The 24,568-nt window shown below is 42.5% G+C and overlaps 1 protein-coding gene across 2 annotated transcripts in view; it reads left to right on the top strand.

The window, feature by feature from the left end:
- The window catches only part of LOC137371444 (short transient receptor potential channel 6-like), a 204,424-nt gene that overhangs the window by 155,242 nt on the left and 24,614 nt on the right, over window positions 1-24,568 (top strand). For both annotated transcript variants that reach the window (XM_068034060.1, XM_068034059.1), the window contains exon 8: window positions 3,983-4,178. In XM_068034060.1, the coding sequence (XP_067890161.1) occupies window positions 3,983-4,178 (196 nt within the window). The remainder of the gene's footprint in view (window positions 1-3,982; window positions 4,179-24,568) is intronic.

The raw sequence follows: 24,568 nt of genomic DNA, 5'->3' as shown, positions 1-24,568 counted from the left end.
TGCTCACCTGGTCGTAACACTGTTTTTATTTCAGATTTTCAACATCTGCAGTATTTTGCTTCGTGTTAGTGTTTAATCCACTGCCACTTCTCTTACAGGAATGCCAACATTGTAGAAATTTTGCTCCTCTCTCTGACATGATTTCCGTATGCCACTTTTCCCTTGTTCACCTTCACTGTTTTCCGCTTCCCTTCTCATGTTTGATCAGGTATCTACTAACGTTTCCTTTCATGGCCACATCTCTTTCCTCAACAACTGTCTCAGGCTCTGACTTATTCCATGTGGATTCCAACTGAAGTTCCACCCTGCATGTTTCAGATCCACCCATGATTACATATATTTCCAAGGTATTCAGCATTCCTCAAATCACTGCTGTTGTCATGTTCTCAATACCATGCACCACCACATGCCACTCTTGACCTCTTTCTTCAGCAGCACCAACTCACTATCTCAAAGCAGTCCTTGTCCACAATTCCATTTCATCCTTCACCACACCTGGAGTATTGTGTACAGTTTTGGTCTCCTTAGATGGATATACTTGCTTTAGAAGGAGAACAGTGGAGGTTTACTAGACTGATCCTCGCATTTGGGGATTGTCCTATGAGGAGAGACTGAGTTGACGAGGCCTGTATTGCCTAACGTTAAGAAGAACAGTGAGGTGATCTCATTGAAACATATAGGATGGATTTTGTGATAGTAATGACAGCAAAACTGTCAGCATTCACCATCATTATTCATCTGAAACTGACAGCAACTTCTGGAGTCTGCATATGCGCAGTTAAACTTGGAAATCTGGAGGTTGCTGTCAGTGATTCTATACTTCTCCACAGGGTACACTGTTGATGTCCCCACAGACTGCAGTCAAATAGAAATCACTGAACCGACGAGAACGTATCCTTTTACCCTATTAGTCTCGCTGTAAGAACGCTTGAAAAAGTAACAACTTGTTGAATAAGATGTAACTGGGTTTTTCATGGTGTTCTAAGTTCACAATTACTCTATTTTTTATCCCCTTGTCCAGTTACATTCCACCTACCTTTTCACGAATCTTCTGATGACCCCACCACTGTCTCAGTTTATCTGCTGCTGAAACCCTTATTCATGCCTTTGTTACCTCTAGACTTGACTATTCCAATGTGCTCCTGGCTGGTCGACCACATTCTACCCTCCGAAAACTTGAGGTCATCCAAAACTCTGCCGCCTGTGTCTTAACTTCCGCCACGTCCCGTTCCCATATCATCCCTGTGCTTGCTGACCTACATTTGCTCCCAGTCAAGCAACATCTTGATTTTAAAATTCTCATCCTTGTTTTCAAATCCCTCTATGGCTTCACCCCTATGTCTGTAATCTCCTCCAGCCCCATGACCCCCTATGAGATATCTATGCTCCTCTAATTCTGACCTCTTGATCCTGTCTAGTTGAGGAAAAGGAAAGAAATGTCGGAAGTGCTAGTATGGGATGTAACATCAGCAGAACAAATATGACAGGGATGGAGAAACAGGGAGAATGGAATAGCATCCTTGTAGGAAGTGGGATGGGAGAAAGTGTGCAAATCAGTGGGCTTATAGTGGACATTAGGTGATAGCCTATCCCCAGAAATGGAGGCAGATAAGTTGAGGAAGGGAAGGGAAGAGTCTGAGCTGGACCATGTGAAGGTGAGGGAAGGGTGGAAATTGAAAGCTAAGTTGCTGAAATTTTCCAGTTCGGGGTGAGAGCCTTGTCTACTCAATCTTTCCTCATAGGATCAGTCTAGTAAACCTCCATTATTCTCCTTCTAAAGCAAATATATCCAAGGAGACCAAAACAGTACACAACACTACAGGTGTGGTGAAGGATGAAATAGAATTGCAGACAAGGACTGCTTTGAGATAGTGAGTTGGTGACCTCTCCTTCAGTTGCCTAGGCCATTAGTTCTGGAATACCTTCCTTACACCTCTCCGCCTCTCTACCTTGTTTTCCTCCTTTAAGACACTCCTTAAAATCTACATTTTTGAACAAGCTTTTGGTCATCTGACCTATTATCTCTTTGTGTGGCTCAGTGTCCTATTTTGTTTCATAATGCTGCTGTAAAACACCTTGGGACATTTTATTACATTAAAGGTTCTATATATATAATATATATATTATATAGAACCTTTAATGTAATAAAATATATATATTATATATATATGTTATTGTTGTTAATTATTTCCAATTTCCTAGCCCTAACCGTATCTTTTTCACCATGGATGTCCATTCCCTCAACACCTCCATTCCTCACCCAGGCAGCCTGAGGACCTTCCATTTCTTCCTGGAATGGAGGCCCAAGCAGTCCCCATCCACTACCCTCCTCTGCCTGGCTGAGCTTGTTCTCATATTGTACAACTTATCTTGTGACTCCACTCACTTCCTCCAAACAAAAGGTTTGCTACGGGAATTCATATGGGTCCGACCTATGCCTGTCTTTTCTTTGTTCCCACTCAGGTCCCCGTCCTCACCTCTTTTTTTTCGTACATTGATGACTATATCAGTGCCATTTCCTGCTTTCACCCCGAACTGGAAAATTTCATCAAGTTAGCTTTCAACTTCCACCCTTCCCTCACATTCACAAGTTCCAGCTCCAACTCTTCCCTTCCTCAACTTATCTGCCTCCATTTCTGGGGATAGGCTATCAATTAATGTCCACTCTAAGCCCACTGATTTGTACACTTTCTCCCATCCCGCTTCCCATAAGGACCTTATTCCATTCTCCCTGTTTCTCCATCTCCATCTGATCTGTTCTGTTGATGGTTTCTTCCATACTAGTATTCCGATATTCCTTTCCTTATCCTCAACCAAGGGTTCCCTCCATTATGGTTGGAAGTGCCCTCAAATGTGTCTGTTTCATTTCCCACACTTATGCTCTCAACCCCTCCCCTATTTCCCAGAACCACGATAGGGTTTTCCTTGTCCTTAACTTCCACCCCACCAGTCTCCACATTCAGTGGATCATCCTCTGCCATTTCTGCCACCTCCTGTGTGATGCCACCACCAAACACAACTTCCCCTCTCCTTTCAACATTCCAAAGGGACCATTCTCTCCGCAACACCCTGGTTCAATTCTCAGTCACCCCAATAGCCCCTTACCGTCCCTCTGTACCTTTCCATGCAAAAACAGGAGATACAACACCTACCCTTTTACCTCCTGTCTCTACTGTCCAAGGCAACGTTCCTTCTGAGTGAAATAGCCATTTAAATGTACTTTCAATTTAGTATAGCATATTCGCTGTTCACAATGTGGTCTCTGAATTGTGGAGATCAAAGCAGTGACCCAAGCTTTCATTCGCCTGTCGTTGTACATTATTCACCCCACTCCCACTCTGACCTCTCTGTCCTCAGCCTCCTCCACTGTTCCAATGAAGCTCAACCTAAGCTCAAGGAACAATGCTTCATCTTTTGATTTGGCACTTTACAGCCTTCCGAACTCAACATTGAGTTGAACCATTTCAGATCATATCTACTGTTCCCATTTTTTCAAAAACATTGTTGGTGATGATTCTGCTATTGCCAATTACACCTCCCCTCGACCCACCTTTTGTATCTTTACTTGTCCCCTAACCATCTCCTTTTGTCATGCACCATCATCCCTTTTGTCATTTAATCACAGACTTTCCCTCTTGTTCTTTCCTCCCCTCCTCTCTCCCTCCTGGCCACTTTCCCCTGTCCTGTCCATGCTTAAAACCTGTTACATTTCTAAAATGTTCCAGTTCTGGTGAAAGGTCATTAACTTTAAACATTAACTCTGTTTCACTCTCTGCAGATGCTGCCTGACTTGCTGAGTATGTCAAGCATTTTCTGTTTTTATTTCAGATTTCCAGAATCTGCAGTATTTTGCTTTTGCAAATAATAATGTATCTGCACTATTGTATTGATAATTTTTATATTTGAATTTTGAATGTGTATTGAATTGATATGCATAATGGATCCAATTTTTTTTTATTATTTCTTTTTGCTTTTCTTTCAGTGTTGAAGAAAGTTTTAAAACTTTGTTTTGGGCTATATTTGGATTATCAGAAGTCAAGTCTGTGGTCATCAATTATAGTCACAAATTTATTGAGAACATTGGCTACGTTTTGTATGGCGTATACCATGTGACAATGGTTATTGTCCTTCTAAATATGCTGATTGCGATGATTAATAGCTCTTTTCAGGAGATTGAGGTGAAGTTCCAGTTTTTTTTTGAATTGCTTTAAATTTAATATTGTTTATGGTAAAAACAGACTGTTGTTGGATGCTGCCATGAAAACTCAAAAGATAATGTTTCTGAAATTATGATTTAATATAAAACTAAGATTTAATATAGAAATTTAATATGTCTGTACTGATGCTGGCTCAGCAACCAGAAGCAGCTTTGAAGAGTTACCACTGGCACAGGCATGATAGGCTGAACAATCTTCTTCTAGGACATGATAGAGATATATAAAATTATGAGAGACATAGATAGGGTAGATAGCCAGAGTCTGTTTCTCATGGTAGGGGTGACTAAAACTAGAAGGCATAGATTTAAGGTGAGAGGGAGGAGGTTTAAAGGGGATCAAAGGGGTAATTTTTTTACACAAAGAATAGTGGGTATCTGGAATGAGCTGCCAGAGGAGGTGGTGGAGGCAGGAACAGTAGCAACATGTAAGAGGCATCTGGACAGGTACTTGAATGAGAAAGGCATAGAGGGATATGGAATTAATGCAGGAAGATGGGATTAGTATAGATAGGCATTATGGTCGGCATGGACGCGGTGGGCCAAAGGACTCTATGACACTATGCTATAAATGTTATGATTGATTTTCTTAATGTAAAGTGATCAAAATACTTTTCTTTGCAATTTTACCGGTAGTGGTAGCCCATTTATTTTAATGCGCTTAATGTGTTCTCATCCCTTCAAAATTTGCCTTACTTAAATTAAAAACTTTTGTTTGTGACTGTGCCTTCTTCATCTCAAGTCAGATATCACATTCAATCATATTATAGTCATGACTTGCAAAGTGATCCCTTTTCGTCAGACTGTTAACTAATTCTGCTGTCTTACTCATCACTCATTCCAGTATGGCCTGTTTGCTTGTCGATTCTGAAACAAATTGTTCTAGAAAACATTCTAGATGTTCATTGCCTTCACTACTTGGGCTGTTCTCCTTGATGCAGTCCATGTGAAAACTAAAATCTCCCATTGTAACCATTTGTTTTTGCTGCATGCTTCCCTGATCTCTGTAATTACACATCACAACTATTACGTATCTCCAACTTCTACCAGAGCCTTACATCCTTTGCTGCTCCTTAACTCTAGCTATACTGTTTCCACAGGCTGATCACCCTAAATTGTGTCTTTTGTTAATATTGCCACTACTCCACTTTTCAAAATTTCCCTGTCCTTTTTAAAGATCCTATACCTTACAATATTTAGCTTCCAATCATTAGTCAAGTTGTAGCCAATCATACGAACTTACAAATTAGGAGCAGGAGTAGGCCATTTGGCCCCTGGAGCTTGCTCCACCATTTGATAAGATCATGGCTGATCTGAATGTGGCCTCAACTCTACTTTCTTGTCTACCTGCTATAACCTTTAACTCCTTTGTCAATCAAGAATCTATCTAACTGAGCCTTAAAAATATTCAATGACCCTGCCTCCACTGCTCTCTGGGGAAGAGAATTATACAGAATAATGATCCTCTGAGAGAAAAATATATTCTCCTCATCTCCGTTTTCAATGCGAGACCCCTAATCTTTAAACTGTGTCCCCTAGTTCTAGTCTCTCCCATAACGGAAAATATTCTGTCAGCATTCACCCTGCCAGGTCTCCTCAGGATCTTATATTTTTCAATAAGACCATTTCTCGTTCTTCTAAACTCCAATGGATACAGGTCCAACCTGTCCAACCTTTCCTCATAAGATAACTGCTTCATCCCAGGAATCAGTCTGATTTACTTCTAATGCAATATACCCTTTCTTAAGTAAAGAGACTAAAACTGTACACAGTACTCCAGATGTAGTCTCACCAATGCCCTGTACAACTGTAGTGAAACTTCCCTACTTTTATAAGAACATAGGATATAGGAGCAGGAGTAGGCCATCCGACCCCTCGAGCCTGCTTCACCATTCAACAAAATCATGGCTGATCTTCTATCTCAATGCCATTTTCCTGCACTATCCTCATATCCCTTGATATCTTTAATATCTAGAAATCCATTGCTCTCTGTCTTGAATATACTCAATGACTGAGACTCCACAGCCCTCTGGGGTAGAAAATTCCAAATATTCACCACCCTCTGAGTGAAAAAATTCCTCTTCATCTCAGTCCTAAAGGGCCTGCCTCTTATTCTGAGACTGTATTTCCTGGTTCTAGAACCTCCAGCCAGGGGAAACATCCTTCCTGCATCTACTGTGTCAAGCCCTGTTAGAATTTTGTATGCCTCAATGAGATCACCTCTCATTCTTCTAAACTCTAGAGAATATAGGCCCAGTTTCCTCAAACTCTCCTCATAGGATAGTCCTGCCATCCCAGGGATCAGTCTGGTGAACCTTGGTTGCACTCCCTCTATGGCAAGTATATCCTTCCTTAGGTAAGGAGACCAAAACTATACACAATAATCTAGCTGCAATCTCACCAAGGCTCTTTCCAATTGCAGCAAGACTTCTCTACTCCTGTACTCAAATCCTCTTGCAATAAAGGCCAACATACCATTTGCCTTCCTAATTGCTGCACCTAGTCATAGAGAGATACAGCACTGAAACAGGCCCTTCAGCGCATCAAGTCTGTGCCAACCAACAACCATCCATTTATACTAATCCTACATTAATCCCCATATTCCCTACCACATCCCCACCATTCTCCTACTACCTACCTACACTAGGGGCAATTTGCAATGGCCAATTTACCTATCAACCTGCAAGTCTTTGGCTGTGGGAGGGAACTGTAGCACCCGACAGAAACCCACACGGTCACAGGGAGAACTTGCAAACTCTGCACAGGCAGTACCCAGAACTGAACCCAGGTCACTGGAGCTGTGAGGCTGCGGTGCTAACTGCTGCACCACATGTTAGCTTTCAGTGACTTAAGAACAAGGGCACCCAGGTCCCTTTGGACATCAGCACTTCCCAATCTCTCACCATTTAAGAAATACTCAGAATTTCTGTTTTTCCTGCCAAAGTGGATAACTTTACATTTTTCCATATTATATTCCATCTGCCATGTTCTTGCCCACTCACATAGCCTGTCTAAATCCCTTTGCAGTGTCTTTGCATCTTCCTCACAACTCACATTCCCACTTCATTTTATGTCATCAGCAAATTTGAAAATCATTGATATAGATTGTGAATAGCTGGGGCACAAGCACTGATCCCTGCAGTATCCTATTAGTCACAGCCTGCCAACCAGAGAATGACTCATTTATTCCTACTCTCTGTTTTCTGTTCGTTAACCAATTCTCAGTCTATTACCCCCGATGCTATGTGCTCTAATTTTGCTTACTAACCTCCTGTGTGGTACCTTATCGAAAGCCTTCTGAAAATCCAAATTCACCACATCCACTGGTTCTCCCTTATATATTCTGCTTGTTACAGCCTCAGAAAACTATTAACAGGTTGGTCAAACATGATTTCCATTTCATAAATCCATGTTGACCCTGCCCAATACTACCATTAGTTTCTGAGTGTCCAGTTATCACATCCTTTATAATAGATTCCACCATTCTCCCTACTATTGATGTCAGGCTAACAGGTCTGTAGTTCCCTGCTTTCTCTCTCTCTCCTTTCTTAAATAGTGGGGTTACATTTGCTACCTTCCCATCTGCATGAACTGCTCCAGAATCTATAGAATTTTGGAAGATGATCACCAGTGCATCCACTATCTCTACAGCCACCTCTTTCAACACTCAGGGATGTAGATCATCAGGTCCAGGGGATTTATCAATGTTCATTCTCTTAATTTCTCATTCTCGCTAGTCCCTCTCTGCTTACTGTTAACTAACCAATACACCATCCATGCTAATATGTTACCCCCTACACCATGAGCTCTGATTTTGTGTAGTAACCTTTGATGTGGCACCTTTTCAAATGCCTTTTGGAAATCCAAGTACACCACATATTCAGGTTCCCCTTTAATGGCTCTCTCCAATAGCTACTACATCATATCCTTTAAGCTGAATTTGTGCTTCTAACTCACTTGTTTTATTTTTCATACTACATGCATTCATATACAGAACTCTTTTCTGGGTAACTGTCCCCACCCTGTCTATATGTCCCATTGGCCTTTCTACTCCCCCAACTAGTTTAATTTTACCCCATTGCCCTATTTACCCTTCTGCAAGTGTTTAGATGGAGACTATTTTGTTTGAACAGCCTTCCCTGGCTCCCAAAGTGGTCCCAGTCTCCCAGGAATTTGAAGCCCTCCCTTCTACACCATTTGCTCCAGCCACGTGTTGGCAATCCTAATCTTCATTTCCCTGTCTGGTAATCCAGGCGTTACTACCTTGAAAATTCTGCTTCTTAATCTAGAATTTAGCTCTTTGAAATCCCTTTGCATAACCTCAAACCAACTCCTATCTGTGCCATTGTATCCCACATGAACTTTGGCTGCTTTGACCTCCACTCAGACCTGTGCATTCGCTCCATGATGAACTGAACCCTGGCACCTGGGAAGCAACATTTCATTCGGGACTCTGGATCACGTCAACAAAGAAACTATTTACCCCATATTCTTTTGGGCCTCCTTATCTCGAGAGACAATGGATACGCGCCTGGAGGTGGTCAGTGGTTTGTGAAGCAGCGCCTGGAGTGGCTATAAAGGCCAATTCTGGAGTGACAGGCTCTTCCACAGGTGCTGCAGAGAAATTTGTTTGTCGGGGCTGTTGCACAGTTGGCTCTCCCCTTGCGCCTCTGTCTTTTTTCCTGCCAACTACTAAGTCTCTTCGACTACCCCATATTAGCATGGATAAAGGACTGATTAGCTAACAGGAGGCAGAGAGTAGGGATAATTGAGTCTTTTTTGGGTTGGCAAGCTGTAACTAGTGGAGTGCCACAGGGATCAGTGCTTGGGCCTCAACTATTTATAATTTAAATCCATGACTTGGATGAAGGGACTGAATGTATGATGGCTAAATTTACTGATAACACCAAGATAGGAAGGAACGTAAGTTGTCAAGCGGAGGTTAAGAGTCTACAAAAGGATATAGATAGGTTAAGTGAGTGGGCAAAAATTTGGCAGATGGAGTATAACATGGGACAGTGTGAACTTGTCCACTTTGGCAAGAAGAATAGAAAAGCTGTATGCTATTTAAGTGGAGAGAAATTGCAGAACTCAGTGGTAAGAGGGATCTGGGTGTCCTGGTACATGAATCACAAAAGGTTAGTATGTGGGTACAGCAAGTGGAAGGCAAATGGCCTGTTGGCATTTATTGCAAGGGGAATCGATTACAAACATAGGGAAGTTTTACTGCAGCTGTACAGAACCTTGGTTAGACCATATCAGGAGTACTGTGTACAGTTTTGGTCTCGTTATTTGAAGAAGGATATAATTGCGTTGGAAGCAGTTCAGAGAATGCTCACTCGACTAATTCCGGGGGTGAAGAGCTGAACTTATAAAGAAAGGTTGAACGTTTGGCCCTGTGCCCATTGGAATTTAGAAGAATGAGAGGTGATCTTATTGAAACATATGAAATCCTGAGGAGACTTGATAGAGTGGATACTGGGAGGATGTTTCCTCTTGTGGGGGAGACTAGAACAACGGGGCACAGTTTAAGAATAAGAGGTCTCCCTTGTAAGACGGAGATGAGCAGAATTTTTTTTTCTCAAACGGTCATTAGTATGTGGAATTCTCTTCCCCAGAAGCAGTGGAGGCTGTGTTATTGAGTTTATTCAAGGCTGAGTTAGATCGAATTTTGATAGACAAGAGAGTCAAGGTTTATGGGTGGGGGTGGGGGGGGGGGGGTGCGTGCAGACAAGAAAGTGGAATTGAGACCACAACCAGATCAGCCATGATCTTATCGAATGGCGGAGCAGGCTTGCGGGGCCGAATGGCCTACTCTTGCTCCTAAGTTCTATGCTCCTATATTCTCTCTGACTATGGAATCCCCACAATCACCACTCACCTATTCATACTATCTGTACTGTTACCCTCATAGCTAACCATTTGCCTCTCAGTGCTCATGGTTACCCTCTCTGTGTCTACCTTTTCATCCACATCACTGGTCCTCAAATAAGTATACCTAATTAGACAAATCCAGCGGCACAGATAATCTCCTGTCTGCTCTCACCTGTCTCTCTGTCTGCCAGTAATCACCCACGCTCCCTTTCCAGCTTCTATACTTCGAGCAACCTGTGGTGTGATCACCCTCTGGAACATCAGCTCCAGAATACTTTCTTGCTCACGAATGCTGCAGTGTGTATCCTGTTGACTCTCAAGCTCTCAAGGGCAGCCTTTGTAGGCTTCATATATGTGTATTCACCCTGCACGGTACGTGAGTTCAGGCAGTTACACATCATACAGGCAGAACCCATCTCTCTGATCCTGTCGTATCCTGTTTAGTTGCTCCAACTTATTATTTTGGCTTAAAAGTCTCTGTTTTTACCCCTTCAAACTATGATGTAGTAAAAATTGTAAGTTAAGAGTTCTGATGAACAATTATTTTTAAAAAAACTTGGTTCTTTCTTGCCACTAGTAGGCTGTTTTGTTTCTCATGGGTGAATTTTTTTTTTATTTCCAAAATATACTTTATTCATAAAAATCTGCAAAAATTACATTGCCAAACAGTTTCAAACAGCACCAAAAAATACAAACATTGCAAGGGAGATCAGTTTCCTTCTATACTATCATGAGTTTCTTCACAACCCTTCCCTTTCACTATTGTCATGCCAATTACAGTTTTACATTTACAGCAAATGAAAATATTAATGATACAGTTCGAGGGGTTTCTCATGGATCCAGCCCCTCAGTTCAGCTTTGTGGGGGGACCTTACACTGTGGTCTTTCCCCATTGAGCCTTTGCTGAGGCTGCCCCAAGCTTTAGTGTGTCCCTCAGCACGTAGTCCTGGACCTTGGAATGGGCCAGTCTGCAACATTTGTTGGTGGACAACTCTTTGCGCTGGAAGACCAGCAGGTTTCGGGCAGACCAAAGGGCGTCTTTCACCGAATTGATAGTCCTCCAGCAGCAGTTGATGTTTGTCTCGGTGTGCGTCCCTGGGAACAGCTGTGGGTGGGATAAACAATCCAGTAAGGGATTGTTGGGCTTGCACTAAGAAAAAGAAGGCAGCTGATTCACCTGCTAACTCTCCAAACTAATGGTGACACCATATGCAAATACCTGGTCTATGATTCACTAGATCTTAATCAACAAAACTCAGTGTTAGGAAAATCTCTCAGCATAAATCATGGAAATATCAGTGGAGGGTGGAGTGATGAAATGGTGAAAAATCATCAACAACTTTTCTGTTCTGGGAGCCCAGAACAAGGGCTGTAACCTTAAAATTGGAGCTAGGCTGTTCAGGGGTAATGTCAGGAAGCACGTTTTCACACAAAGAGTGGCAGAAATCTGGAACTCTTTCCCTCAAAGTGCTGTTGATGCTAGGTCAATTGAAAATGTCCAAACTGAGATCTATAGATTTTTTTTAGGCAAGGTTATTAAAAGATATAGAACCAAGGCAGGTAGATGGAATTATAATGCAGTCATGATCCAAGTGAATGGCGGAAAGACTCAAGGAGGTGAATGGCCTAATCCTGTTCCAATGTAATTGCTTTTTAAAAATTCATTCATGGGGATGGTGAGCTGCCTTGTTGAACCGCTGCAGTCCATGTGAGGTAGGTACACCCACAGTGCTGTGAGGAAGGGTTTTGACCCAGTAACAGTGAAGGAACAGCAATATAGTTCCAAGTCAGGATGGTGTGTGACTTGGAGGGGAACTTGCAGGTGATGGTGTTCCCATGCATCTGCTGCCCTTGTCCTTCTAGTTGGTAGAGGTCGTGGGTTTGGAAGGTGCTGTCTAAGGAGCCTTGGTGCGTTGCTGCAGTGCATCTTGTAGATGGTACACACTGCTGCCACTGTGCGTCGGTGTTGGAGGGAATGAATTTTTGTGGATGTGGTGCCAATCAAACGGGCTGCTTTGTCCTGGATGGTGTCGAGCTTCTAGTGTGTTGTTGGAGCTGCATCCATCCAGGCAAATGGAGAGTATTCCATCACACTCCTGACTTGTGCCTTGTAGATGGTGGACAGGCTTTGGGGAGTCAGGAGGTGAGTTACTCGCCACAGGATTCCTAGCTTCTGACCTGCTCTTGTTGCCACGGTATTTATATGGCTACTCCAGTTCAGTTTCTGGTCAATGGTAAACCCCAGGATGTTGATAGTGGGGGATTCAGCGATCAGAATGCCTTTGAATGTCAAGGAGAGATGATTAGATTCTCTATTTTTGGAGATGGTCATTGCCTGGCACTTGCCTGGCTTGAATGTTACTTGCCACTTATCAGCCCAAGTCTGGATATTATCCAGGTCTTGCTGCATTCCTACACGGACTGCTTCAGTATCTGAGGAGTCGCAAACGGTACTGAACATTGTGCAATCATCAGCGAACATCCCCACTTCTGACCTTATGATTGAAGGAAAGTCATTGATGAAGCAGCTGAAGATGGTTGGGCCTAGGGCACTACCCTGAGGAACTCCTGCAGTGATGTCCTGGAGCTCAGATGATTGACCTCCAACAACCACAACCATCTTCCTTTGCGCTAGGTATGACTCCAACCAGCTGAGAGTTTTCCCCCTGATTACCATTGACTTCAGTTTTGCTAGGGCTCCTTGTTGCCCTCAGTCAAATGCTGCCTTGATGTCAAGGGCAGTCACTCTCACCTGACCTCTGGAGTTCAGCTCTTTTGTCCATGTTTGAACCAAGACTGGAACAGCTTGGCTAGGGGTGTGGCAAGTTCTGGAGCATAGATCTTCAGTACTATTGCCAGAATATTGTCAGGGCCCAAAGCCTTTGCAGTATCCAGTGCCTTCAGTCGTTTCTTGATATCATGCGGCGTCAATCGAATTGGCTGAAGTCTGGCATCTGTGATGCTGGGGACTTCAGGAGGAGTCTGAGATGGATCATCAACTCGGCACTTCTGGGTGAAGATGGATGCAAATGCTTCAGCCTTATCTTTCAAACTGATGTGCTTTATCATTGAGGATGGGGATATATGTGGAGCCACCTACTCCAGTTAGTTGTGTAATTGTCCACCACCATTCATACATTTATCAGGTAGAAACTAAGCTAAAATATCCTTAGACATATTTTAGTTTGAACCTTAGACTGCATAGCTAAACTGTTTCAGACAGTAGAAAGGCATCCAGAAACTTATGCTGCATGGATCACTCTGTTCATTCATTATTGGCAGAGGTTGCTATTTTCCAACATCTGTTTCTGAATACAAGAGCTGGTTGCAAAGCTGTCCGAAAAATATTAATTAACCTTCTTAACTTGAGTTGGTGGATTTGATTCGAGCAGAATGATATGGCAGTTTGCAGACATGTTGACTTTAAGTCTGGGCTGGAACTGGGGTTGTCTGTTTGGCTCCACCGTTGTTGTCAGCCATTCTTCAAAGTTTTTATCCCTTAATACCTTTCATTCCCAAGTTGGTATCTATCTCTCTTTTAAACATCTCAGTTGATTCAATGCCTGTGTCAACCTGAATTTGCTTCTAACCGTTTTAGTTATAATTTATAAATTCTGCTCTCTTGTTCTGTTTTCTCGTAATATCGGGAAAAGTGTTTCCCATCTGCTTTGCCCGTTCCCTTCATAATTTTAAATACATTGATCAGATCACAACTTAACTATTTCCTCTCTAAGTTTACATGATCTTTTATCTTATCTCAGACCCTTCATCACATGTATCATTCTGGTGATTCATCACTGAACTCCCTCCGTCTAGTAAATCCACCTTCAGGTGGGGTCCACAAAGTGGAACACTGTATTCCAAATGCCATCACCAGCTCTCTGTATAACTTTATCAGCACTTCCTTGTCTTTATATATTCTATTCCTGTGATCAAATCCTAATCTCTCATTTCTTTTTTATTGAGCAATGTGACAAACATCCAGTGAGAAGTAAACATTGTGCCACCATGCTGCCCCATCCCGTTCCAAAATGTCCTACACATACTTCCGACATCAAAAAAGATGTTTTAAAACCTACACCAGTGCAACAATTGCCTATTACAAACCTGTCATATTCCTGAAGGAAGATTATAATGCATCATGAATGAAGTGTAGTGAATCTCATCAGTTCTCATTGGCTGCTGATGGGCACTTTTAAATTTTATACTCCACTAGTTTGGATCACAGGAGAATGATGTCCTTGGACTGGCTTCCTGTGATTATGATACTAAAACCTCGATCTTTTTCTTCCAAAGGTAGAATCATAAGCTCCCAGGGAGTAATTTTTGTTATTATTGTTTGGGTTGTAAATTGCCCGTTCATATAGAAAATGACTAGTTTTAATTTCCATTTGGAGATGAAAATCAGTCAGTTTCTATTATGGCCAGTATACCTGACCCACTAGTTCACTGTCCAAGCAATGAAATGAAAATTCAGTCGCAACATATTATACATTTATTATTTTGCTGTATTATTGTTCATGCTTCCAAAATCTGACCTACATAAACACTAGGTAAAAATTGCTTCCTGAGGTGCTGCTGCTCATTCCTGGTTAAATAACTGAATCCAAAATACTCTCCTCATAGCAGTCTTTCCAAGCTGAAGGATGACAGGAGGGAGGTTTTGCGAGCACTGTAGCACAGTTTCAAATAGAATTATTTTTGCAAAATGGCTGACAATTGGTTTACCCTAATAAAATGAATAAATCGGAAATTGCAGTGGGCGATGAACTTGGATTTAGAGCAGCTAATTATTTTGTGTTTTTGCCGCAACCCAGGTTACCGAGTAGTTCTTTCCTCTCCTGGACATGCTGTCATCAGCTTTAACACAGTGGGTTGAATATTTCCAGCTCGGGCGGCGAGCTTCAAAATGGCAGGGCACACATGCGGGATTTGCTCCACAGAGCCTGCCGCAATGAGCCGGGGCAAACCACCCCACAATGACTTGGATGGGGCGGGCGCTCCGTCCCCGGCAACGGCATCCGGTGCGACTGCACTGGCGCTGGTGCCATTTTTAATGTGCTAAAATGGCAATTTAAATTTTTAAAGAAGCAGTTGGTTTAAAAACATTACAAATAATTTTTAAAATATTTGCAGTCCCTCTCCCACCCCCCCCACAGCCTTGCGTGTCATTCCTGCCCTCTTCTCCTCTCCCCCCGCAAAGTACTTACCTTCAGTACCTGAGCTTTCCCCTTGCCAAAGTTCATAAGCTTTTATCTTTACCCGTTCCCATCACCCCCCTCAACCAATCAGGCAAGTTTGACCCTATTCCCCACCTCCCACTGAAATACTTACCTCCTCCCCCCCCCATCACCAGCGTCTCGTAACAGATCTCCGGTTGATGATCCGATGGCGTGGGAGTGTCAGCCACCGACCATAATATCGAAGCAGGACAGCTGTCAGGAAGAGGTAAATAATCATTCCTTCATTGTAATATTTTAACATATTCAAATGGATGTCCCGTCGCTGAGCCATGGCCGTCGGGGGTTGCCACCATGAGGCCTCACTGCCGCTGGTAATATGGGGCGGGGCCTTCCCAATGCGAGGCACTGACATCGGGAGTAGGGGTGGGGGGTTGCTGGTAAAATCCAGCCCAGTGTCTTGGGTCTGGCTACCTTTCGGTACCTCATCCAAGTGAATATTATTCATGTACAAACTTTTTAAAACATATTTTTCCTTAATGGCTTAAATATGAAGGTTTAATTTTTTTCAAGACTTGGTGTAGCTGTTTTCTTGAAATAAGGAGAATAGTCATTGGTGTGAATGTATTAATTGGTTTTAAAGAACATTCTTGTCATTTCATTATTGAGGCTGAATTTTAGCTCTGCCCACCTGATGGATATAGGATGAGTGGGGGGAATAAAATAGCAGTCACAAATTTACCATTTATTCCCAACACGCTCCTGACCACCGCATCTTAACCATGCCATATTTTGATTTGGGACAGGAGCCCACCCTGAGGGTTGGAAGGATTCATGAATATATTAAAATTGGCATCCTATTAGGCAATACACGCCAACATTTTTGCCTCTGGATCCATCCAGTGCTCTGCTGGAGACATTTGCAGGATCTCCCATCAGCAGCCCACAAAAATGCCTAAGACAGGTGGCTGATGGCTTATTTTCCAGAGTGGTAAGAACATAACAACATAAGAACTAGGAGCAGGAGTAGGCAATTCAGCTCCTCGAGCCTGCCCCGCTATTCGATACGATCATGGCTGATCTCATCTCGGCCTCAACTCCACTTTCCTGCCCGTTCTTCATAACCTTTCAGCCCTTTACTAATTAAAAATCTGTCTATACCCTCCTTAAATTGACTCAATGTCCCAGCATCCACCGCACTCTGGGGTAGTGAGTTCCACAGACTCACGACCCTTTGAGAGAAGTAATTTCTCCTCATCTCTGTTTTAAATCTGCTACCCCTTATCCTAAAACTATGACCTCTCATTCTAGATTGCCCCACAAGAGGAAACATCCTCTCTACGTCTACTTTGTCAATCCCCTTAATCATCTTATATATTTCAATTAGATCTCCTCTCATTCTTCTAAACTTTAGAGAGTAAAGGCCTAAACTGCTCAATCTCTCTGCATAAGACAAACCCCTCATCCCTGGAATCAATCTAGTGAACCTCCTCTGAACTGCCTCCAATGCAACTACATCCCTCCTCAAGTAAGGGGCCCAAAACTGTACGCAATACTCCAGGTACAGTCTCACTAATGCCTTGTACAGTTGCAGCAACACTTCCCTACTTTTATATTCTATTCCTTTAGCAATAAATGCTAAAATTCCATTTGCCTTCCTTATTACCTGCTGTGCCTGCATACTAGTTTTCTGCAATTCATGCACAAGGACACCCAGATCCCTCTACAACGAAGCGCTCTGAAGTTTCTCTCCATTTAGATAATAATCTGCCTTTCTATTCCAACCAAAATGGATAACCTCACACCTATCCACGTTAAACTCCATCTGCCAAATGTTGTCCCATTCACCTAACCTATCCATATCCATTTGTAAATTTCTTATTTCTTTATTGCAACTTACTATCCCACCTATTTTAGTGTCATCTGCAAATTTGGCTATAGTACCTTCTATCCCTGCATCCAAGTCATTAATATAGATTATAAATAGTTGGGGCCCAAGGACCGAACCCTGTGGCATCCCACTAGTTACATCTTGCCAACCAGAAAAAGACCCATTTATCCCGACTCTCTATTTTCTGTTGGTTAGGCAATCCTCTATCCAAGCTAATAAATTGCCCCAACCCCATGTGATCTTACCTTGTGTATTAACCGTTTGTGCAGCACCTTATCAAATGCCTTCTGGAAGTCCAGATATACTACATCTACAGGATCCCCATTATCCACTTTGCTTGTCACAGCTTCAAAGAACTCTAGCAAATTAGTCAAACACGATTTACCCTTCATAAAACCACACTGACTCTGATGGATTGCGTTTTGACTTTCTAAATGTCCTGTTATTACTTCCTTTATAATGGATTCTAACAATTTCCCAATGACAGATGTTAAACTAACTGGTCTATAGTTTCCTACTTTCTGTCTGCCTCCCTTTTTGAATAAGGGCGTTATATTAGCTTTTTTCCAATCCACTGGAACCTTTCCTTCATCCAGGGAATTTTGGAATATTATAACCAATGGATCCACTATCTCTGCTGCCACTTCCTTTAAGACCCTCGGATGTAAGCCATCAGGACCTGGGGACTTGTCTGCCTTCAATCCAGATCCCATGAATGGATAAAAAAAAAAATAGTTTGCTCAGTACTTTTTCCCTAGTGATGATGATTTTTCTAAGTTCCTCCCTTTCTAAAGCCTCTGCATTACCTGGTACTATTAGGATGGTACTAGTGTCCTCCATTGTGAAAACTGAGGCAAAATACTATTTAATGTCTCCATCATTTCTGTGTTCCCCTCAATTAAATCCCCAGTCTCATCCTCCAAGGGACCAACATTCACTTTAGTTACTCTGTTACCTTTTCTATACTTATAGAAGCTTTTGCTATCCGTTTTTATATTTTGCGCTAGTTTTCTTTCATAATTTACCTTTGCTCTTTTTATTATTTTTTTCGTAACCCTTTGTTAATCTTTAAAAGTTTCCCAATCTTCCAGCCTGCCACTGGCCTTTGCAATATGGTATGCCGTAGTTTTTGTCTTTATGTTATCCATAACCTCCTTGCTTAGCCATGGATGTTTTTAATTTTTTTTGCATATATGGTTGTGATCCCTTTACTGTCATGGAGACTACACCATTTGAGTGGCATTAATAATCAGTTTGAATATAATAGCCACCCTCAGACTGTAGTCAACCAGTTGTTAAAAGAGCATAAAATTCAGCTCCCGGTGCATGTCCTTGGAAACCAGGTTTCTAGGCACTATACTTTTTTAAGGATTGTGTTATGTATAGTGAAAGAAAATAAACATTTTGACAGATTCAGGAGAAATATATAGGCCAGACATTATTGTCTGCAGTAATAGTGGATGAATGCTTAATGGATTTTTCTTTAAATTCCTCTATGTGCTATTTTAATGGAGGACATTAACCCATTTTATTTTGACATCACAATATAAAGTTTTATTGAGAGCCATAAAACAATTTTTAAACAATACATTTAAAATATCTGTAACCCTTCCAGAAAAATGATTTTTGGTTTGAAAGGCAGAGTTACAGTCAGCTCCAATATGCTGGTAAATGTACAAAATGTATCAAAAATCATAACTTTCTAAGGGAACGTGTTCCCAACCCACCCCCACCCCCAGAAAATAAATGTGCACCATCAGCACTCATGTCCCCCTTTAGTAATTCCCACTTACACCATTGCTACAAATTACTCCTTTGTGTGCATTATGTCATGCTAGGTCCCCACCTGCCAAGAATGAGGCACATTAATTTTGTCATGAACATTGATTTTAAACCATTACTGGAGTGAAGAAAGGACTTGTTAAACAGATCAGCCGTGGCTGGAAAGACATTTGCATATTAACAGACAGTGTTTGGAAGGACAAAGCTGCCATTCCCTGACACATTCAACACACAATGGACTTTTGATCACCAGACGTTGAAGACGGGGGAGCTCGCATTCCAGGTTACTGCTAAGATAGCCGAATATACAAAGGAACATGGTCAAACCTGCGAGTCACATGACTAACCTGCTGGGAAATCTGATGTTTTGAATCTGCACAAACAGTTTGGGCAGAAAGCAGAAAGCTCCTGGACTGAGAAGATCTCTCCTGGCTGGCTCACCACAGCCTCTCCTGTCTGCCTGCCCTCATTTCTTTCCCACAAGCCTCTGAATCCACTGAAGACACATGAACCCCAAGAGAGAAAAGTCTCAGACAGCGAACAAGGTTTCAGAAGAATACTGGGCCCCAACGAAAAGCAAGATCTACCTACAATTTACAGTGAGCTCAAAGACCCGTAACAAAAACTCTTTCGATATTGCCTCAAACTTTTCCACTTTATTTCTTTTGCTCTTTTCTGTCTTTATTTGCATGTGTGTATCGCGTATGCATGCCAGCGTGGGCACGTCGTGTATCCATAGGCATCAACCGAATTAGAGATTAAGTTTAATAAATTTCAACTTTTCTTCTTTCAACCTAAGAAAGCCTGTGCTGGTTTCTTTGCCTTATAATTGGAAAGCGGTGAACAAGGATTTGCCAAGGGGGAGCTAAAAACACAGTGTGTTTAAAAATAAAACCATCTGGAATTGTCCCAGAGACAAACAAGAGAAATTGGAAGAGGGAAGCTAAATTGTTCCCAATCAAAAAAGAACAAGATTTCAATACAGGTTTTCTTGTGGTTTTGTGTGCTTGAATACTAACATGTCTGCAACTGAAGCTAGTAGCTCTCCAAGCCAGGGTGAAGTAACTTGGGATAAGTTAAAAGCACTGTCTATGGAGGAGTTGAGGAAAATGACTGAGCAGTGTAGGATCACTGTACACGGTAAGGTTAGGAAGTCTGAACTCATAAGTCTAGATACCAACCACTTTTCCCTTGAATCTGAAGAAGCAGAAACAGGGTGAGAAGCAGACTCCAACAAGATGTTTTTGGCAAAATTGGAACAGAGGAAATGTGAATTTGAGACGAAAGAGAAAGACAGGAGAGGGAGACAGAAAGAATATTCCAGAAGGAATGCGAAGAGAGAGAGCTGAAGTGGCTTGAGTTAACTAGAGGATGACAGAGTTACCTCAGTGAAAGAATGGCCAATATGGAGGAGCATAATTCAGGGCTGGATACAAAATTGTTAAAACTAGCTCAATTAATTCCAAAATTCAATGAGGAGGATGTAGAAGAATGTTTGTGTCCTTTGAGAAACTGGCAAGGCAGCTAAAATGGCCAGCTGAGACCTGGCCTCTTTTACTACAAAGCAAACTAACTGGAAATACCCATCAGGTTTATTCCCTGTTGCCAGATGAGAGTTCATCAAATTATGAACTGACAAAAAATGCTATCCTCGGGGCATATGAATTAGTACCCGAAGCTTATCGCCAGAGTCTAAAACCCTCAAGAAGCAAGCTATTCAAACTTATCTGGAGTTTGAAAGAAGTAAGCAGCTGCTTTTGACGAGTGGCTGAGGGGTCTTAAAGTATAGCCTGCTATGAGGATCTCAGAGAAGTAATTCTGTTAGAGGAATTTAAACACTCTCTCCCACTCTCCATAAAGACCCATGTAGAGGAGCAGCAGGTTCAGAGAGCCCAGCAAGCGGCCGTTTTGGCCAATGAGTTGCTTTAAGTCAGTTTCCCATGGGAGAACCTTCCCTAGTTACTCCCACAAATCTGAAAAGGACAAAGGGTGGGAAGGTGATAGGAGCCCAAGCAGTCCTGGGAAAGAAAGAAAGCAGGAGACACAGGGGGCCCTCCTCTAGCCAAAAAGGAAGGTGCTGTGAGCAAGAATGAGACCCAGAGGCCTGTGTGCTTCCATTGTAATAAAGCAGGGCATTTAAAAGCTGACTGCTGGAAACTAAAAGGAAAACCTGTAGTGTTAATCAGGGCCCACCTGCTCAATGAAGAAGGGAACCTGATGGAAAGCACAGCAGAACAAGCTGTGGCTTTAACTGCAGTAAGAGTGAGACCCAGGAAGCTTACGGATGCAAGTGCAGGAAAATTTAATAGGATTCCTGAGGGTTGTCAGGATTTGAAGGGAGAGTAACTCCATACCCCTCGAGTGGGGCAAGCAAGCCCATCGTAATTCTCAGGGACACAGGGGCCACTAGATCCCTTTTACTGGGAAAAGGCCTGACATTTTTCCCAGAGAATACAGTGAACACCAGAATGGTGGTGAATGATATTGGAGGACAGTGTATGCCTGTACTGTACACCAGGTGCACCTGGAGTGTGACCTAGTTTTGGGACCGGTGACCATAGGGATTGTCCCTAGTTTGCCTGTGGATGGGGTTGACCTGCTCTTAGATAATGATCTGGCAGTGGTGAAGGTGGTAGACCCCTCCCTAGTAGTGACAGAAAGACCGCAGGAGATCAGAGAGACAGGGCAGTGACAGGAGTCAGACATCTGCAGTTTCCCTGTAGTGGATCAGGCTATGATCAAACCAACTCCCCCAGAGGAGACTGCTTTGACACTGCAGGCAGATGACCATGAGGTCTGCCTGTCCGAGACTTTCTTTGGAACGTTTAGAGACCCAGGGAATTAATTAAATGGATTTTTCCTAGCTGAGGCTTAGTGAGCCGATCCAGTATTGTGAGAGTTAGCACAGGCTGCCCAGTCTGAAAGTGAAGCAGAGGGAGTCCCTGACTGCTACTATTTAAAGAATGGGGTACTGATGAGGAAATGAAGTCCTCCTCACAGACCTGAGAGCAAGGTGTGGAGAGAAGGGCCCATGAGACTACAGTGGGTGTACATGCCGGTGTATGAAAGATCAAAGCCTGCATAAGACAGCAGTTTGACTGGCCAAAATTCCACAAAGATGTGGTGGAGTACAGCAGGAGTTGCCACATGTGCCAGGTTGAGGGGAAATCCCAACTTAGAGTGAAACCTGCACCCCTAAGTTCTGTACCGGTGTTAGGTGGACCCTCCAACAGAGGGCTGGTGAACTGGAAGGGACCTCCGCCAAGAACAAAAGGGGACAGGCAGGCACAAGGCTGGTAAAAGTTTAGAAAGTGAAGGGGAAAAAGTGACCAGGAGGGCAGGTTAAAGGAAGTCTGGGAGGAATCCTGGACGAAAACCCTTATTGTCCGGTCAGCCAACCCTGAAAAGTGTGAAAAGTTAGACCCCATATCCTCCTACGTAAATGCAGACGCTAGAAGCACCCCACCAGAGTTGCTAACAGCATTTACAGGAACCTGCAGAGGCAAAGAAAGACCTCTAGGGGGCAGAGAAACTGTGAGGGTGATGCCTCGCCTAGTTGAAGTGCAACAGGGGAGTGCAGTTGAGTCTGCACAAATACCTGCAGGCAGGAGTGTCCTCCGGGACAAAGGGGAGATTAGCAAAGAATTCTTCCCCACAATCAGAAAAAAACGAACCACCCATCTCCTGAAGTCAAAACCCTTTGCATGACTCATCAAAGCACTGAAGGAGAGTTCAGGATAGACCAGCCCACTACTGACTCTCCAGAAAAAAAAAATTTCCTCAGCAAGAACAAGGACCCTAGGCAGCCATGGAAATGGGCAAACGGAAGAGAAACTTCCCCAAAAAAGAATGACATTTTTATTGGGACACCAAAAAAGGAGTGATATTAATAAATTTTAGGAATTATGAATAAATGAGAGAAATGCATGTTTTTTATCTGTATCTTACATTTTTCTCTCGACCCTTTCAATGAAATGCACTTTTCTCAAATCGCATTTCATTCTGCCTGGTGTGGAGGTGTCATGCTGGGCCTCCATCTGCCAAGAATGAGGCACATGAATTTTGTCATGAACATTGATTTTAAACTGTTACCGGTGTGAAGAAAGGACTTATTAAACAGATCAGCCGTGGCTGGAAAGCCATTTACATATTAATAGATAGTGTTTAGAAGGACAAAGCTGCCATTCCCTGACACACTCAACCCACAATGGACTTTTGATAACCAGTTGTTGACGGTGGGGGAGCTCGCATTCCAGGTTGTCTGCTAAGCTAGCCAAATACACAAACAGACATGATCAAACCAGTTAGTCACATGACTAACCTGCTGGGCAACCTAAGTTTTTTGAATTTGTACAAACAGTTCAGGCCGAAAGCAGAATGCTCCTGGACTGAGAAGATCTCCTGGCTGCTCGCCACAGCCTCTCCTGTCTCCTGCTCCCATCTCTTTCTCACAAGCCTCTGAATTCACTGAAGACACATGAACCCCAAGAGAGAAAAGCCTCCGACAGCGAACAAGGTTTAAGAAGAATACTGGACCCCAACAAAAAGCAAGATCTACCTACAATCTACAGTGAGCTCGAAGACCCGTAGCAAAAATTCTTCAGTTATTGTCTCAAACTTTTCCACTTTATTTCTTCTGCTCTTTTCTGTCTCTATTTGCATGTGTATCGCATATGCATACTAGCGTGGGCACGTCGTGTATCCATAGGCATCAACTGAATTAGAGTTTAAGTATAAGTTTAATAAATTTCAACTTTTCTTCTTTAAATCTAAGAAAGCCTGTTTGTGCTGGTTTCTTTGCCTTCTAATTAGAAAGTGAACAAGGATTCACCAAGGGGGAGCTGAAAACACGGTGTGTTTAAAATTAAACCCTGTTACGATAAGACCAGGTGAAGGCTGAGAGGGACCCCTAGACACCTTTCTCACCTGGTCATAACAATTAGGATTTGCCAACTACAGTAAAACTGATTGAATGTTGGATTTAGCTGCAACTGAAATTATTCCCTGTCCCTGTCTCATTCAGCTTTCATTGCAACCCCTCATCTTCAAATGTCACAAGGCCTGTACTATTTTTGAGTCGTTTATTTTTCTGGTGTTCTGTCAGCTTTTTTGAAGCTTTTGATCAACCTTTGCTAGGATTCCCAGTTGGTAGGTATGAAACATGCTTTTCAGTAGGGGTTATTAGACAGCAACCTGCCACAGGAAAACTGAACAATTTTCCTTTCCCTAATATAGGAATGTTGAGGCAAACATTAGGCCTCCAACTCCACCTTGGTTGAGATCAATTAACTTAGGGGTATTACTTTGATTTGCCCACAAAAAAGAATCCAACATGCTGTTTTGTACAGACAAGAAATCTATTTATGTCTCAGAAAATAATTGCAAATGCAAATCAATGTAATAAAGCAGCAGTAGTGAAGTTCAAGTGAACTACACAGTTCTCAGTGTTAATATATTGGTCTGGACCTATTTGGCTTTAAATCAGTGATTTCTATTGATTTGAAGAGGTTCAATAAGCATTAGCAACTAAATGTAATATTTTATGGGGGTGGTATTTTCTGTAGGTAAACAGGGTCTTGCATTGACTTTTAAAAAGCTATCCAGAGCAGAATCTACTGGGCTGAATTT

Source organism: Heterodontus francisci, chromosome 6 (genome assembly GCF_036365525.1).
Source record: "Heterodontus francisci isolate sHetFra1 chromosome 6, sHetFra1.hap1, whole genome shotgun sequence".
In the NCBI taxonomy this organism is placed as follows: domain Eukaryota; kingdom Metazoa; phylum Chordata; class Chondrichthyes; order Heterodontiformes; family Heterodontidae; genus Heterodontus; species Heterodontus francisci.
Note: the sequence above shows the minus strand (reverse complement) of the source record. Positions and strands in the feature narration are given on the sequence as shown.